This window comes from Drosophila pseudoobscura, chromosome X, assembly GCF_009870125.1.
Source record: "Drosophila pseudoobscura strain MV-25-SWS-2005 chromosome X, UCI_Dpse_MV25, whole genome shotgun sequence".
Lineage (NCBI taxonomy): Eukaryota > Metazoa > Arthropoda > Insecta > Diptera > Drosophilidae > Drosophila > Drosophila pseudoobscura.
In genome coordinates this window covers 7847177-7863857 of record NC_046683.1, presented here as the reverse complement: position 1 = coordinate 7863857, position 16681 = coordinate 7847177, and the positions used below count along the sequence as shown (strand labels likewise).

General features: G+C 48.8%; 3 protein-coding genes across 3 annotated transcripts; 1 reads left to right on the top strand and 2 right to left on the bottom strand.

The window, feature by feature from the left end:
* Positions 1 to 4: 4 nt before the first annotated feature.
* LOC6901715 (26S proteasome non-ATPase regulatory subunit 5) lies at positions 5 to 1919 on the bottom strand. The gene is made up of 2 exons (XM_002134347.3): positions 658 to 1919; positions 5 to 588 (listed from the first exon to the last, which is right to left on the bottom strand). The coding sequence occupies exons 1-2, from the start codon at positions 1806 to 1808 to the stop codon at positions 219 to 221; spliced, it is 1521 nt and encodes a 506-aa protein (XP_002134383.2). The 5' UTR covers positions 1809 to 1919; the 3' UTR covers positions 5 to 218.
* A 217-nt stretch (positions 1920 to 2136) lies between these two features.
* Positions 2137 to 4220, top strand: Bap60 (Brahma-associated protein 60). The gene is made up of 3 exons (XM_001355051.4): positions 2137 to 2368; positions 2440 to 3696; positions 3764 to 4220. Exons 1-3 carry the CDS (start codon positions 2261 to 2263, stop codon positions 3917 to 3919), a joined length of 1521 nt encoding a protein of 506 aa, XP_001355087.2. The 5' UTR covers positions 2137 to 2260; the 3' UTR covers positions 3920 to 4220.
* Positions 4210 to 6437, bottom strand: LOC4814458 (cleft lip and palate transmembrane protein 1-like protein). The gene is made up of 2 exons (XM_001355052.4): positions 5271 to 6437; positions 4210 to 5206 (listed from the first exon to the last, which is right to left on the bottom strand). The coding sequence occupies exons 1-2, from the start codon at positions 6204 to 6206 to the stop codon at positions 4415 to 4417; spliced, it is 1728 nt and encodes a 575-aa protein (XP_001355088.3). The 5' UTR covers positions 6207 to 6437; the 3' UTR covers positions 4210 to 4414.
* Positions 6438 to 16681: the final 10244 nt, after the last annotated feature.

Below are 16681 nucleotides of genomic sequence, written 5' to 3'. Positions count from 1 at the left end.
TGAATCCATTTGCTTTGCATTCGATTTGTAATCAAAAAGAATCTATCTATCTACTAAGCCAAAAAAAAACCATACATGTCCGATCCGATCCGATGCGGTTCCTAGTGAAAGTTTAACTACAAAATTTTGACTTTGATGTATTCTGTGTCTCTATCTTCTATTTCGAGCTGTTGATATTGCTGCCCGCGTCGGTGCTTGTAGGTGGTGGTCCTCGTCTTCTAAGCGTTGCCCTGCGACTCGGTGGCAATGTTCACTTGCGTAGGCACATAATAGGGTCCCTCATTCACGTAGGCAGTGAAGCGCACTGTCTCCGTGGCCGTGAAGTCCGAGCTGCCCGCTAGCAGTCCCAATATCTCCCATTTTAGATACTTGACATCCTTGTGGAGATGACGCTGACGCGATAGCAGGTGCTCTACGGCCCCTCCAGTGCCACGCAGGGCCTCAATGCCCCAGCGGTATGTGCAGAGGGTCTTGAGCAGCGTTAGAGCAGCGATCTGTAGATCGTCGAAGGGTGTGTTGTATAAGTCCATGAGGTAGTTCACCTGAGGGCCCCCGGCAAAGCTCTGGTACCACTGGGAAAGGAGCGTGCTAAAAAAAATGGGGTCGAACCGTCAGAACATGTGCTAATGGAGGATATGGGGGTAGACTAGGACTCACGTGATATCTGAGTTGGGGCGCACCGTTGTCCCCAGTATAATATTGAGTGACTCGAGCAGACGTACTTTAATTTTCGGCGATAGCTTTTGGACGTAGACACCAATAGATTTCAGCGCCAGCAGCATGGCCGGCTGGAAGTTCATAGAGATCAGAACCTTCCCCTGCGATGTGCTCGACAAATTTGCCAGCGTCTCCATTGCTATGGGCAGGATACTCTCGTTTTCATGTTTCAGCTGATTGAAAAGACACTCCACCATGACGGGGTAGTCGTTGATGATCTTTTGCGGCTGGATGGCGCCAATTTTGCCAAAGAACTTCATGATATTTGGAATGAGCAGAATGTTGAGCGGCTCCTGCTCGATTCTCTGCACTCGGGAGCTGATCACATCGAATACGCGACGGCGCTCCATGTAGGTGAGCCCGTGGTTCTGGTCCGCCAGCGGCACAAGGATCTCCATGACACTGGCCTGCAGCAGCACATCGGTGTTGTCCAGCTCAGTGAGGGCAGCATCCAGGATGAATTCCACGCTTTTGAGCGAGCTTGCATTGCGCTTGGCCAGCATTACGCCCAGCTCGTATGCGCGGCATCGGATGATCTCATTCTGTTGCAGCAACTGCACCAGCCTCGACTGTATCTCGGCATCGTCGAGTCGTACTGTAAGGACAATCGCTAGAATGCTGATGGCTGCACTGCTGCAGTCCGACTCGCGCTGAAGCAGCTCGTTCAGCACATAGACGATCAGCTCGTTGCTGGGAAGCGGACGCACAGCGCCCTCCTTGGTCTGGCGGCGCAGCTCTCGCAGCAGGTTGTTGAGTACAATCGAACGAACGGCGGAATTGGAGTGGGTCAGCCCGCGTTTAAGCAGTCCCGGCAGCTTCACGTCCTCGGTATCCATTTGGAGTGGATCCAGGCTGAGGCCCAGTAGCTCTATAGCCGCATCGACAACTGGCTGGTCCAACTTCTTCTGCTCATCCTCGCCGGCAAGCGTCGCGCACTCGTACAACTCCGGACAGGTCAACAGCAGCTCGATCGTTTCGCGCGACAGAGTTGGCGCCTTGCTGATTGCCGTCTTCATTTTAGTTAGCGCCCCAAGGCGCTGGTCCTTGGACTTCAGTGCCTTTAAGTTAGCCACCCACCAGGTCGTCTCCATTACTTGCGTTTATGTATATAAATTTCTTTCAAAATGCAGCAAAATAAGCAGCCTATCGATATTGAATGAGTTGATAAAATTTAAAGTGCTGGCTAGTGACGGTCGGTGACGTTTCGTTCATCGATAGTTTTTTGCGATGTCACGGCGATGTATTCTCAAATTAAACCTAATCGTACGAAATAAAATATAATCTAATGGCCAATAAAAACTAAATAGTTGAGTTATAACCGAATCGTTTAAATATACTTGTCAATTAAATCCTGACTGTGACTCGTTACTTAAAAATACTTTTACTATTATGTCGCGACTCATCCCCAATGTAAAATGCAACTCTGCTTTGACGCCATCTTACAGCCAATTTTTTTTTGCGTGACGCGTTGTTGTAATAAGAAAAAGAGTCAAGTTTCCCCGTGAATTAGTGATTTAAAGTGTTCTCAAGTTAGCAAGCGAAAATGTCGCAACGCTTTGCACCTGGCCAAGCGCCAGTGCAGTCGCGCTACCAACCGCCGCCGCCGTCACCCGGCATGCGTCCCTATCCGCCGCCAGGAGCCACTTTTCCGGTAAGTAAAAAACACTTCATCGATTGGTTCGATGTCTAACCCAGTGCGTGTGTGTCTGTCTGTTTTGATAGCCGCGCGGTTTTCCGCTGCACCCGAACACAACGCAGCCCGTGCCTGGGACGGCGGCACCTCCGGGCGTTCCCGGACCTGGACCTGGACCCTCGCTCCTGCAGCGCGCCTCACAGCCGGCATTCCAGAGCGTTTTGCGCGGCACTGGCGGTGGCGGCGGCTCCGGTGGTGGAAGCAAGCGTTCGGCCGAGTCGCGCAGCCTCAATAGTGGGGCCGGCAAGGGAGAGTTTGGCACCGCCAAAAAGAAGAAGAAGCTGGCGGACAAGATACTGCCGCAGAAGGTGCGTGACCTGGTGCCAGAGTCGCAGGCATACATGGATCTGCTGACATTCGAGCGCAAGCTGGATGCCACAATCATGCGGAAGCGTTTGGACATCCAGGAGGCCCTGAAGCGGCCCATGAAGCAGAAGCGGAAGCTTCGGATTTTCATTTCGAATACATTCTACCCCAGTAAGGAGCCCTCCAACGAGGGCGAGGAGGGTGCCGTTGCCTCCTGGGAGCTGCGCGTCGAGGGTCGCCTGCTGGAGGATGGCAAGGGCGATCCCAATACAAAGATCAAGCGCAAATTCTCGTCATTCTTCAAATCTCTGGTCATTGAGCTGGACAAAGAGCTGTACGGGCCGGACAATCATTTGGTCGAATGGCATCGCACCCATACCACACAGGAGACAGATGGCTTCCAAGTGAAGCGACCCGGCGATCGCAATGTCCGCTGCACCATTCTACTTCTGCTCGACTACCAACCGCTGCAGTTCAAGTTGGATCCGAGACTCGCCCGCCTGCTGGGTGTCCACACGCAGACGCGTCCGGTGATCATCTCCGCTCTGTGGCAGTACATCAAGACGCACAAGCTGCAGGATGCCCACGAGCGGGAGTACATCAATTGTGACAAGTATTTGGAGCAGATATTCAGCTGCCAGCGTATGAAGTTCGCCGAGATACCGCAGCGGCTCAATCCACTGCTGCATCCACCAGATCCCATTGTGATCAATCACTTTATCGAGAGCTGTGCGGAGAACAAGCAGACGGCCTGCTATGACATCGATGTCGAGGTGGATGACACGCTAAAGAATCAGATGAACAACTTCCTGATGAGCACCGCCAGCCAGCAGGAGATCCAGGGCCTGGACACGAAGATCCACGAGACGGTCGACACCATCAATCAGATGAAAACGAATCGGGAGTTCTTCCTCAGCTTTGCCAAGGATCCGCAAATGTTTATCCATCGCTGGATAATCAGTCAGACACGGGACTTGAAGGTACATCTCTTCTCTACTCATATCTCTCCCATAGACCATGCTCATCGTTTGCTTCTCTATTTTGCAGCTAATGACGGATGTTGTAGGCAATCCGGAGGAGGAGCGACGCGCCGAATTCTACTATCAGCCGTGGACGCACGAGGCCGTTTCGCGCTACTTCTTCACCAAAGTAAATCAGAAACGAGCCGAACTGGAGCAGGCCCTGGGCATACGCAATGGATAGGCATCTGAATCCAGGGCCAAGCAGCGAGACCAGCAGATACCCATCCCCCCCCCCCCCCCCCCCCCTCATCTCTATAGCTCTTTTTTGTACCGAATCCGCGTCCGCGTCCCTGCCTGCACGCACACACAAATATTGGACCTTGCACTAAGAGAATAAAAGTGGCACAAATAATTATAGAAGCTATCTATCACTTATTCCCTCGGCTGCCTCCCACCCAACGCCCAGAATACCCGCGCCCCGTGAGAGAGAGCGAACCAGTTGTATCCCATTGAAAATACAAGATTGCAAGATTTTTAGACTACATCAAAGGACCTTTTGGGGCCTTGGTTTTATTTTTTTAACTGTTCTTTCTGTTGCTTCAAATGCTACTGACGGAGTTGTTGTTTGAGGAATATATCAAAATAGGGGCAAAAATTGACCATGCACTTAGGCTAGACCTAGAGCTATAGACGGAATGTGCAAACTACTGTCTGTCTCTCCATTTATCATTACATTTTAGTTACGCTTCTTGCGGCTGGCCGCCGCAGTTCGTGGCTCAGTGGCTGCTGCGCCTGATGCTCCAGTTGGTGGTGGCGCCGTTTCGGTGATGGCCAAACCCGTGTCCAGGCGATTCTTGTCGACGGGATAGAGCCAGCGCTGATACAAATATATAAGGAAGACAATGTCGTCGCGTAGGCAGGCCACACGATGAGCCGTTGGCATCGTGATGATGAACGCGAAGAAGTCATCGATGAACGTATTGAAGGCCTTGTACATGAAGGCGCGCCAGGGCAGGGCGGCCACCGACTTGAGCTTGTAGTTGACAAACAGCTGGGGCAGCATGAACAGGAACCCAAAGGCGTACACTCCGTTGACCATGGAGTTGAGGGTCCAGGAGTACCACGAACGGTGCGGCTGATACAGCAGCGAGTAGACGGCCCCGCCCAGGCACAGCGGATAGAGCAGATAGCTGAGGTACCGCATGCCCTGGCGATCGAACTGATCCGTCTGCTGTTCGGCTAGTTGGCCGTTCTGTTGCTCTGTCTGATCCTCCAGTTTGCGGCGCACAAAGCCGCTGAAGCTTAGTTCGAGGCGCAGTATCTTTTTGCACTTCCACAACTCGATGAGGGTGCCCAGGCCGACGGGCACTATCACCAGATACGAGGTGTTCTCGTCCAGCAGATACAGGAATATCACGAACTGTGAGAAAGCTCGCCACATGGTGGTGCGGGTGGAGAGGCCCTCGTACGACTGCTTCTGGCGCCAGAAGGAGACGTCATTCTTGAAGCTCAGGAAATCAAAGAGCATCTGTCGAAGGACGGGAACGGAACCCATTTTAGAGGATACTACAATCGTGAGAGCTACTACTCACATGAATGCTGGACACGAAGATGGTGCCGCAGAGCAGATACACGTTCGTGTCGGAGAATATCCCTTTGACTTCGTCAATGTCCTTGGTGGCAAAGCCGATCGTGAGCAGCGCTTGTGTGGCGTGCTCCATGAGCAGCATCAGCCGGAGCTTGCCCACGCCCACGGGCTTGTAGTGGAAGCTGAATGTGAATTCGGTGGTGTTGCGTGTGATGGCCACCAGGTCCTTCATGCGGGTGTTGAACGTGTCCGTCTGGAGTATGGGCAGGATCTGTTGCATCCGATTGACGCGTATCAGCTGGGCCATCTCCGGCGGTACATCCGCCTGCGACACCGAGAACAGGTCCGTCAGCAGTGTCACATAAACATTGGACCTCATGTGGGTGCTCGGTCTTCCGCCAGATGCTCCCTTACTGTTCCCGGATGAGGCCTTACCCTGCACCGATTTTTCTCCGCTGCTGCCGCTACCGCTGCCGCCCGGTCGAGCCTTATCGGCCGCCTCGCCAAGCAGGTTGAAAGCCTCGGCACGGGGCACCATGTAATCGGTGAGACTGAGCGTGTGCAGGACGGTGGGACCGTCGCGGCGAAGGCTGCGCCACTCGAGCGGCTCACCTTCCAGCGCCAAGACTACGTGCATGTAGAGCGAGCCGTTGCGGCGCGTTTTCAGCGGTACCTCCACCTCGAAGTCGTGCTCGAAGGGGCGGCTGTAGTCGAAGCGCTTCGCCTTGTAGATGTCCTGCACCTCGCTGGCTATCGGATGCGGTGTGCGCGACGTGAACAGCGCCAACTGCATGCGCGGCTTCTCCGCCAGGAAGGACGTGTAGCAGGGCTGGGCGGTGCAGTTCAGCGTCGTGAAGAGCTGCGACATTTGGTAGATGGAGTGGGCGATGTAGGCCAGGAATACCACGCCCAGTATCGTTGAGATCGATGGCATCGCCATGTCGGTGCCTGGACGAGATGCTGGTCGGTCGGTAGTAGGCTGATATTCGCGGTGGGTGACGTCGCGGAGCAGGGAGGGGGTGATGTCAATGCGAAAATTAGGAAAATTTTGCTTTACTTCTCAGACGGCCACATCGTAGCTAAAATGCCGGTGCTCCTAGGGCTGCACAATCTAACAAAAACTACATACACTCGAACTTCTCTATGACGAACTTCCATACAACGGAGTTTTCTATAAAACGAATTACAGAAATTACTAATTATTTTAAGGCAAAATAAACTTAAGAAAAATGTATTTTTAGGAATTATATATTACATATTTTCCGTATAACGAACTTTTTTTTTGGGTCCCTTGAGATTCGCTATATGGAAGCTCGACTGTATTTTGAATTAAAAGCACAATCAGTAACCTTGAGAGATATACCAAAATATACCGATAAAAAAGCGATTTTAGCCCACTAAAGCCCCCTTTATTTTATTAGGTTAACAGCTAGAGGTAAACAGCGACGAATGGTACCGGTTGTAATGCATCTTCTAGATATAATTTATCCTTTCTTTTAACTTACAAAAAACCCCACGATATCTTTTACCTGAGCTGCGTTAAAATTCTTTTAGCTTAATAACTTTCGTGGAGAGTACTTTAATACCCACTGGTCAACAATCGGTTAATTTTTCTATGTGCTCGATCTTCTATTTCAATTTGATAAAACTAGCTAAGAAAGACCTTCAGCCATCAACACCTAACTTTATCCAATTGATGAATTCATCATGATTTTTTGCGAAAATCGTGAAAAATTTCCTTTTTTTGACGGCAGTCGATTGGCAGGACTCTCCTGATCACAAAAAGACATGCCACGCCACGATCGGCTGCCGTATCGCTGAGATATGGCGTGCAGAATAACTAGTATCTCAAAGATATGCACATCCAAATCTTCGGAAGGCTATATCTCACACAAGTAGAGCCCGATAGGTGCAGGACCTACTTTCCAGACAGACATGCCACGCCCCGATCGGCTGCCGTATCGCTGAGATATAGCGTGCAGAATAACTAGTATCTCAAAGATATGCACATCCAAATCTTCGGAAGGCTATATCTCACACAAGTAGAGCCCGATAGGTGCAGGACCTACTTTCCCAGGACCGTGGGAGTCCTGCCTGTCGACTGCCATCAAAATCTCGACTTCGGAGATGAGGCCGATTTTTGGCAAATTTAATGATGTAACCATCATGATTTTTTGCGAAAATCGTGAAAAAATGGATGTCCTTTTTTCTGACGGCAGTCGACAGGCAGGATCTCTCCTGATCACAAAAAGACATGCCACGCCCCGATCGGCTGCCGTATCGCTGAGATATGGCGTGCAGAATAACTAGTATCTCAAAGATATGCACATCCAAATCTTCGGAAGACTATATCTCACACAAGTAGAGCCCGATAGGTGCAGGACCTACTTTCCAGACAGACATGCCACGCCCCGATCGGCTGCCGTATCGCTGAGATATAGCGTGCAGAATAACTAGTATAACTAGGACATCCATTTTTTCACGACTTTCGCAAAAAATCATGATGGTTACATCATTAAATTTGCCAAAAATCGGCCTCATTTCCGAAGTCGAGATTTTGATGGCAGTCGACAGGCAGGACTCCCACGGTCCTGGGAAAGTAGGTCCTGCACCTATCGGGCTCTACTTGTGTGAGATATAGCCTTCCGAAGATTTGGATGTGCATATCTTTGAGATACTGGTTATTCTGCACGCTATATCTCAGTGATACGGCAGCCGATCGGGGCGTGTCATGTCTTTTTGTGATCAGGAGAGATCCTGCCTGTCGACTGCCGTCAGAAAAAAGGACATCCATTTTTTCACGATTTTCGCAAAAAATCATGATGGTTACATCATTAAATTTGCCAAAAATCGGCCTCATCTCCGAAGTCGAGATTTTGATGGCAGTCGACAGGCAGGACTCCCACGGTCCTGGGAAAGTAGGTCCTGCACCTATCGGGCTCTACTTGTGTGAGATATAGCCTTCCGAAGATCTGGATGTGCATATCTTTCAGATACTAGTAATTCTGCACACTATATCTCAGCGATACGGCAGCCGATCGGGGCGTGGCATGTCTTTTTTGATAAGGAGAGTCCTGCCAATCGACCGATCGGGCTCTACTTGTGTGAGATATAGCCTTCCGAAGATCTGGATGTGCATATCTTTCAGATACTAGTAATTCTGCACACTATATCTCAGCGATACGGCAGCCGATCGGGGCGTGGCATGTCTTTTTTGATAAGGAGAGTCCTGAAAATCGACCGATCGGGCTCTACTTGTGTGAGATATAGCCTTCCGAAGATTTGGATGTGCATATCTTTGAGATACTGGTTATTCTGCACGCTATATCTCAGTGATACGGCAGCCGATCGGGGCGTGGCATGTCTTTTTTGATAAGGAGAGTCCTGAAAATCGACCGATCGGGCTCTACTTGTGTGAGATATAGCCTTCCGAAGATTTGGATGTGCATATCTTTGAGATACTGGTTATTCTGCACGCTATATCTCAGTGATACGGCAGCCGATCGGGGCGTGGCATGTCTTTTTTGATAAGGAGAGTCCTGAAAATCGACCGATCGGGCTCTACTTGTGTGAGATATAGCCTTCCGAAGATTTGGATGTGCATATCTTTGAGATACTGGTTATTCTGCATGCTATATCTCAGTGATACGGCAGCCGATCGGGGCGTGGCATGTCTTTTTGTGATCAGGAGAGTCCTGCCTGTCGACTGCCGTCAGAAAAAAGTACATCCATTTTTTCACGATTTTCGCAAAAAATCATGATGGTTACATCATTAAATTTGCCAAAAATCGGCCTCATTTCCGAAGTCGAGATTTTGATGGCAGTCGACAGGCAGGACTCCCACGGTCCTGGGAAAGTAGGTCCTGCACCTATCGGGCTCTACTTGTGTGAGATATAGCCTTCCGAAGATTTGGATGTGCATATCTTTGAGATACTGGTTATTCTGCACGCTATATCTCAGCGATACGGCAGCCGATCGGGGCGTGGCATGTCTTTTTTGATAAGGAGAGTCCTGAAAATCGACCGATCGGGCTCTACTTGTGTGAGATATAGTCTTCCGAAGATTTGGATGTGCATATCTTTGAGATACTGGTTATTCTGCACGCTATATCTCAGCGATACGGCAGCCGATCGGGGCGTGGCATGTCTTTTTTGATAAGGAGAGTCCTGAAAATCGACCGATCGGGCTCTACTTGTGTGAGATATAGTCTTCCGAAGATTTGGATGTGCATATCTTTGAGATACTAGTTATTCTGCACACTATATCTCAGCGATACGGCAGCCGATCGGGGCGTGGCATCCAAATCTTTGGAAGGCTATATCTCACACAAGTAGAGCCCGATCGGTCGATTGGCAGGACTCTCCTTATCAAAAAAGACATGCCACGCCCCGATCGGCTGCCGTATCGCTGAGATATAGTGTGCAGCATAACTAGTATCTCAAAGATATGCACATCCAAATCTTCGGAAGGCTATATCTCACACAAGTAGAGCCCGATCGGTCGATTTTCAGGACTCTCCTTATCAAAAAAGACATGCCACGCCCCGATCGGCTGCCGTATCGCTGAGATATAGTGTGCAGAATTACTAGTATCTGAAAGATATGCACATCCAGATCTTCGGAAGGCTATATCTCACACAAGTAGAGCCCGATCGGTCGATTGGCAGGACTCTCCTTATCAAAAAAGACATGCCACGCCCCGATCGGCTGCCGTATCGCTGAGATATAGAGTGCAGAATAACTAGTATCTCAAAGATATGCACATCCAAATCTTCGGAAGGCTATATCTCACACAAGTAGAGTCCGATCGGTCGATTGGCAGGACTCTCCTTATCAAAAAAGACATGCCACGCCCCGATCGGCTGCCGTATCGCTGAGATATAGCGTGCAGAATAACTAGTATCTCAAAGATATGCACATCCAAATCTTCGGAAGGCTATATCTCACACAAGTAGAGGCCGATAGGTGCAGGACCTACTTTCCCAGGACCGTGGGAGTCCTGCCTGTCGACTGCCATCAAAATCTCGACTTCGGAAATGAGGCCGATTTTTGGCAAATTTAATGATGTAACCATCATGATTTTTTGCGAAAGTCGTGAAAAAATGGATGTCCTAGTTATACTAGTTATTCTGCACGCTATATCTCAGCGATACGGCAGCCGATCGGGGCGTGGCATGTCTTTTTTGATAAGGAGAGTCCTGCCAATCGACCGATCGGGCTCTACTTGTGTGAGATAAAGCCTTCCGAAAATTTGGATGTGCATATCTTTGAGATACTAGTTATTCTGCACGCTATATCTCAGCGATACGGCAGCCGATCGGGGCGTGGCATGTCTTTTTTGATAAGGAGAGTCCTGAAAATCGACCGATCGGGCTCTACTTGTGTGAGATATAGTCTTCCGAAGATTTGGATGTGCATATCTTTGAGATACTAGTTATTCTGCACACTATATCTCAGCGATACGGCAGCCGATCGGGGCGTGGCATGTCTTTTTGTGATCAGGAGAGTCCTGCCTGTCGACTGCCGTCAGAAAAAAGGACATCCATTTTTTCACGATTTTCGCAAAAAATCATGATGGTTACATCATTAAATTTGCCAAAAATCGGCTTCATTTCCGAAGTCGAGATTTTGATGGCAGTCGACAGGCAGGACTCCCACGGTCCTGGGAAAGTAGGTCCTGCACCTATCGGGCTCTACTTGTGTGAGATATAGCCTTCCGAAGATTTGGATGTGCATATCTTTGAGATACTAGTTATTCTGCACGCTATATCTCAGCGATACGGCAGCCGATCGGGGCGTGGCATGTCTTTTTTGATAAGGAGAGTCCTGCCAATCGACCGATCGGACTCTACTTGTGTGAGATATAGCCTTCCGAAGATTTGGATGTGCATATCTTTGAGATACTAGTTATTCTGCACTCTATATCTCAGCGATACGGCAGCCGATCGGGGCGTGGCATGTCTTTTTTAATAAGGAGAGTCCTGCCAATCGACCGATCGGGCTCTACTTGTGTGAGATATAGCCTTCCGAAGATCTGGATGTGCATATCTTTCAGATACTAGTAATTCTGCACACTATATCTCAGCGATACGGCAGCCGATCGGGGCGTGGCATGTCTTTTTTGATAAGGAGAGTCCTGCCAATCGACCGATCGGGCTCTACTTGTGTGAGATATAGCCTTCCGAAGATTTGGATGTGCATATCTTTGAGATACTAGTTATGCTGCACACTATATCTCAGCGATACGGCAGCCGATCGGGGCGTGGCATGTCTTTTTTGATAAGGAGAGTCCTGCCAATCGACCGATCGGGCTCTACTTGTGTGAGATATAGCCTTCCGAAGATTTGGATGTGCATATCTTTGAGATACTGGTTATTCTGCACGCTATATCTCAGTGATACGGCAGCCGATCGGGGCGTGGCATGTCTTTTTGTGATCAGGAGAGTCCTGCCTGTCGACTGCCGTCAGAAAAAAGGACATCCATTTTTTCACGATTTTCGCAAAAAATCATGATGGTTACATCATTAAATTTGCCAAAAATCGGCCTCATTTCCGAAGTCGAGATTTTGATGGCAGTCGACAGGCACGACTCCCACGGTCCTGGGAAAGTAGGACCTGCACCTATCGGGCTCTATGCATATCTTTGAGATAATAGTTATTCTGCACGCTATATCTCAGTGATACGGCAGCCGATCGGGGCGTGGCATGTCTGTTTTGATAAGGAGAGTCCTGAAAATCGACCGATCGGGCTCTACTTGTGTGAGATAAAGCCTTCCGAAAATTTGGATGTGCATATCTTTGAGATACTAGTTATTCTGCACGCTATATCTCAGCGATACGGCAGCCGATCGGGGCGTGGCATGTCTTTTTTGATAAGGAGAGTCCTGCCAATCGACCGATCGGGCTCTACTTGTGTGAGATATAGCCTTCCGAAGATTTGGATGTGCATATCTTTGAGATACTAGTTATTCTGCACTCTATATCTCAGCGATACGGCAGCCGATCGGGGCGTGGCATGTCTTTTTTGATAAGGAGAGTCCTGCCAATCGACCGATCGGGCTCTACTTGTGTGAGATATAGCCTTCCGAAGATCTGGATGTGCATATCTTTCAGATACTAGTAATTCTGCACACTATATCTCAGCGATACGGCAGCCGATCGGGGCGTGGCATCCAAATCTTTGGAAGGCTATATCTCACACAAGTAGAGCCCGATCGGTCGATTGGCAGGACTCTCCTTATCAAAAAAGACATGCCACGCCCCGATCGGCTGCCGTATCGCTGAGATATAGTGTGCAGCATAACTAGTATCTCAAAGATATGCACATCCAAATCTTCGGAAGGCTATATCTCACACAAGTAGAGCCCGATCGGTCGATTTTCAGGACTCTCCTTATCAAAAAAGACATGCCACGCCCCGATCGGCTGCCGTATCGCTGAGATATAGTGTGCAGAATTACTAGTATCTGAAAGATATGCACATCCAGATCTTCGGAAGGCTATATCTCACACAAGTAGAGCCCGATCGGTCGATTGGCAGGACTCTCCTTATCAAAAAAGACATGCCACGCCCCGATCGGCTGCCGTATCGCTGAGATATAGAGTGCAGAATAACTAGTATCTCAAAGATATGCACATCCAAATCTTCGGAAGGCTATATCTCACACAAGTAGAGTCCGATCGGTCGATTGGCAGGACTCTCCTTATCAAAAAAGACATGCCACGCCCCGATCGGCTGCCGTATCGCTGAGATATAGCGTGCAGAATAACTAGTATCTCAAAGATATGCACATCCAAATCTTCGGAAGGCTATATCTCACACAAGTAGAGCCCGATAGGTGCAGGACCTACTTTCCCAGGACCGTGGGAGTCCTGCCTGTCGACTGCCATCAAAATCTCGACTTCGGAAATGAGGCCGATTTTTGGCAAATTTAATGATGTAACCATCATGATTTTTTGCGAAAATCGTGAAAAAATGGATGTCCTTTTTTCTGACGGCAGTCGACAGGCAGGACTCTCCTGATCACAAAAAGACATGCCACGCCCCGATCGGCTGCCGTATCGCTGAGATATAGTGTGCAGAATAACTAGTATCTCAAAGATATGCACATCCAAATCTTCGGAAGACTATATCTCACACAAGTAGAGCCCGATCGGTCGATTTTCAGGACTCTCCTTATCAAAAAAGACATGCCACGCCCCGATCGGCTGCCGTATCGCTGAGATATAGCGTGCAGAATAACTAGTATCTCAAAGATATGCACATCCAAATTTTCGGAAGGCTTTATCTCACACAAGTAGAGCCCGATCGGTCGATTGGCAGGACTCTCCTTATCAAAAAAGACATGCCACGCCCCGATCGGCTGCCGTATCGCTGAGATATAGCGTGCAGAATAACTAGTATAACTAGGACATCCATTTTTTCACGACTTTCGCAAAAAATCATGATGGTTACATCATTAAATTTGCCAAAAATCGGCCTCATTTCCGAAGTCGAGATTTTGATGGCAGTCGACAGGCAGGACTCCCACGGTCCTGGGAAAGTAGGTCCTGCACCTATCGGGCTCTACTTAGGTGAGATATAGCCTTCCGAAGATTTGGATGTGCATATCTTTGAGATACTGGTTATTCTGCACGCTATATCTCAGTGATACGGCAGCCGATCGGGGCGTGGCATGTCTTTTTGTGATCAGGAGAGTCCTGCCTGTCGACTGCCGTCAGAAAAAAGGACATCCATTTTTTCACGATTTTCGCAAAAAATCATGATGGTTACATCATTAAATTTGCCAAAAATCGGCCTCATTTCCGAAGTCGAGATTTTGATGGCAGTCGACAGGCAGGACTCCCACGGTCCTGGGAAAGTAGGTCCTGCACCTATCGGGCTCTACTTGTGTGAGATATAGCCTTCCGAAGATTTGGATGTGCATATCTTTGAGATACTAGTTATGCTGCACACTATATCTCAGCGATACGGCAGCCGATCGGGGCGTGGCATGTCTTTTTTGATAAGGAGAGTCCTGAAAATCGACCGATCGGGCTCTACTTGTGTGAGATATAGCCTTCCGAAGATTTGGATGTGCATATCTTTGAGATACTAGTTATGCTGCACACTATATCTCAGCGATACGGCAGCCGATCGGGGTGTGGCATGTCTTTTTTGATAAGGAGAGTCCTGCCAATCGACCGATCGGGCTCTACTTGTGTGAGATATAGCCTTCCAAAGATCTGGATGTGCATATCTTTGAGATACTGGTTATTCTGCACGCTATATCTCAGTGATACGGCAGCCGATCAGGGCGTGGCATGTCTTTTTTGATAAGGAGAGTCCTGCCAATCGACCGATCGGGCTCTACTTGTGTGAGATATAGCCTTCCAAAGATCTGGATGTGCATATCTTTGAGATACTGGTTATTCTGCACGCTATATCTCAGTGATACGGCAGCCGATCAGGGCGTGGCATGTCTTTTTTGATAAGGAGAGTCCTGCCAATCAACCGATCGGGCTCTACTTGTGTGAGATATAGTCTTCCGAAGATTTGGATGTGCATATCTTTGAGATACTAGTTATTCTGCACACTATATCTCAGCGATACGGCAGCCGATCGGGGCGTGGCATGTCTTTTTGTGATCAGGAGAGTCCTGCCTGTCGACTGCCGTCAGAAAAAAGGACATCCATTTTTCACGATTTTCGCAAAAAATCATGATGGTTACATCATTAAATTTGCCAAAAATCGGCCTCATTTCCGAAGTCGAGATTTTGATGGCAGTCGACAGGCAGGACTCCCACGGTCCTGGGAAAGTAGGTCCTGCACCTATCGGGCTCTACTTGTGTGAGATATAGCCTTCCGAAGATCTGGATGTGCATATCTTTAAGATACTAGTTATTCTGCACACTATATCTCAGCGATACGGCAGCCGATCGGGGCGTGGCATGTCTTTTTTGATAAGGAGAGTCCTGCCAATCGACCGATCGGGCTCTACTTGTGTGAGATATAGTTTTCCGAAGATTTGGATGTGCATATCTTTGAGATACTGGTTATTCTGCACGCTATAACTCAGTGATACGGCAGCCGATCGGGGCGTGGCATGTCTTTTTGTGATCAGGAGAGTCCTGCCTGTCGACTGCCGTCAGAAAAAAGGACATCCATTTTTTCACGATTTTCGCAAAAAATCATGATGGTTACATCATTAAATTTGCCAAAAATCGGCCTCATTTCCGAAGTCGAGATTTTGATGGCAGTCGACAGGCAGGACTCCCACGGTCCTGGGAATGTAGGTCCTGCACCTATCGGGCTCTACTTGTGTGAGATATAGCCTTCCGAAGATCTGGATGTGCATATCTTTGAGATACTAGTTATTCTGCACGCTATATCTCAGTGATACGGCAGCCGATCGGGGCGTGGCATGTCTTTTTGTGATCAGGAGAGTCCTGCCTGTCGACTGCCGTCAGAAACAAGGACATCCATTTTTCACGATTTTCGCAAAAAATCATGATGGTTACATCATTAAATTTGCCAAAAATCGGCCTCATTTCCGAAGTCGAGATTTTGATGGCAGTCGACAGGCAGGACTCCCACGGTCCTGGGAAAGTAGGTCCTGCACCTATCGGGCTCTACTTGTGTGAGATATAGCCTTCCGAAGATCTGGATGTGCATATCTTTAAGATACTAGTTATTCTGCACACTATATCTCAGCGATACGGCAGCCGATCGGGGCGTGGCATGTCTTTTTTGATAAGGAGAGTCCTGCCAATCGACCGATCGGGCTCTACTTGTGTGAGATATAGCCTTCCGAAGATCTGGATGTGCATATCTTTAAGATACTAGTTATTCTGCACACTATATCTCAGCGATACGGCAGCCGATCGGGGCGTGGCATGTCTTTTTTGATAAGGAGAGTCCTGCCAATCGACCGATCGGGCTCTACTTGTGTGAGATATAGTTTTCCGAAGATTTGGATGTGCATATCTTTGAGATACTGGTTATTCTGCACGCTATAACTCAGTGATACGGCAGCCGATCGGGGCGTGGCATGTCTTTTTGTGATCAGGAGAGTCCTGCCTGTCGACTGCCGTCAGAAAAAAGGACATCCATTTTTTCACGATTTTCGCAAAAAATCATGATGGTTACATCATTAAATTTGCCAAAAATCGGCCTCATTTCCGAAGTCGAGATTTTGATGGCAGTCGACAGGCAGGACTCCCACGGTCCTGGGAAAGTAGGTCCTGCACCTATCGGGCTCTACTTGTGTGAGATATAGTCTTCCGAAGATTTGGATGTGCATATCTTTGAGATACTGGTTATTCTGCACGCTATATCTCAGTGATACGGCAGCCGATCGGGGCGTGGCATGTCTTTTTGTGATCAGGAGAGTCCTGCCTGTCGACTGCCGTCAGAAAAAAGGACATCCATTTTTTC

What these genes read in the sequence shown, in the direction of transcription:
- Bap60 (XM_001355051.4), top strand. Translation starts at nt 2,261, where the DNA reads ATGTCGCAACGCTTTGCACCTGGCCAAGCGCCAGTGCAGTCGCGCTAC. An exon ending in CGCCAGGAGCCACTTTTCCG is followed by an intron (nt 2,369 to 2,439) that starts GTAAGTAAAAAA and finishes CTGTTTTGATAG; the next exon opens with CCGCGCGGTTTTCCGCTGCA. An exon ending in GTCAGACACGGGACTTGAAG is followed by an intron (nt 3,697 to 3,763) that starts GTACATCTCTTC and finishes TCTATTTTGCAG; the next exon opens with CTAATGACGGATGTTGTAGG.
- LOC6901715 (XM_002134347.3), bottom strand. Translation starts at nt 1,808, where the DNA reads ATGGAGACGACCTGGTGGGTGGCTAACTTAAAGGCACTGAAGTCCAAG. An exon ending in CGCCCCAACTCAGATATCAC is followed by an intron (nt 589 to 657) that starts GTGAGTCCTAGT and finishes CATTTTTTTTAG; the next exon opens with CACGCTCCTTTCCCAGTGGT.
- LOC4814458 (XM_001355052.4), bottom strand. Translation starts at nt 6,206, where the DNA reads ATGGCGATGCCATCGATCTCAACGATACTGGGCGTGGTATTCCTGGCC. An exon ending in TCTTCGTGTCCAGCATTCAT is followed by an intron (nt 5,207 to 5,270) that starts GTGAGTAGTAGC and finishes GTCCTTCGACAG; the next exon opens with ATGCTCTTTGATTTCCTGAG.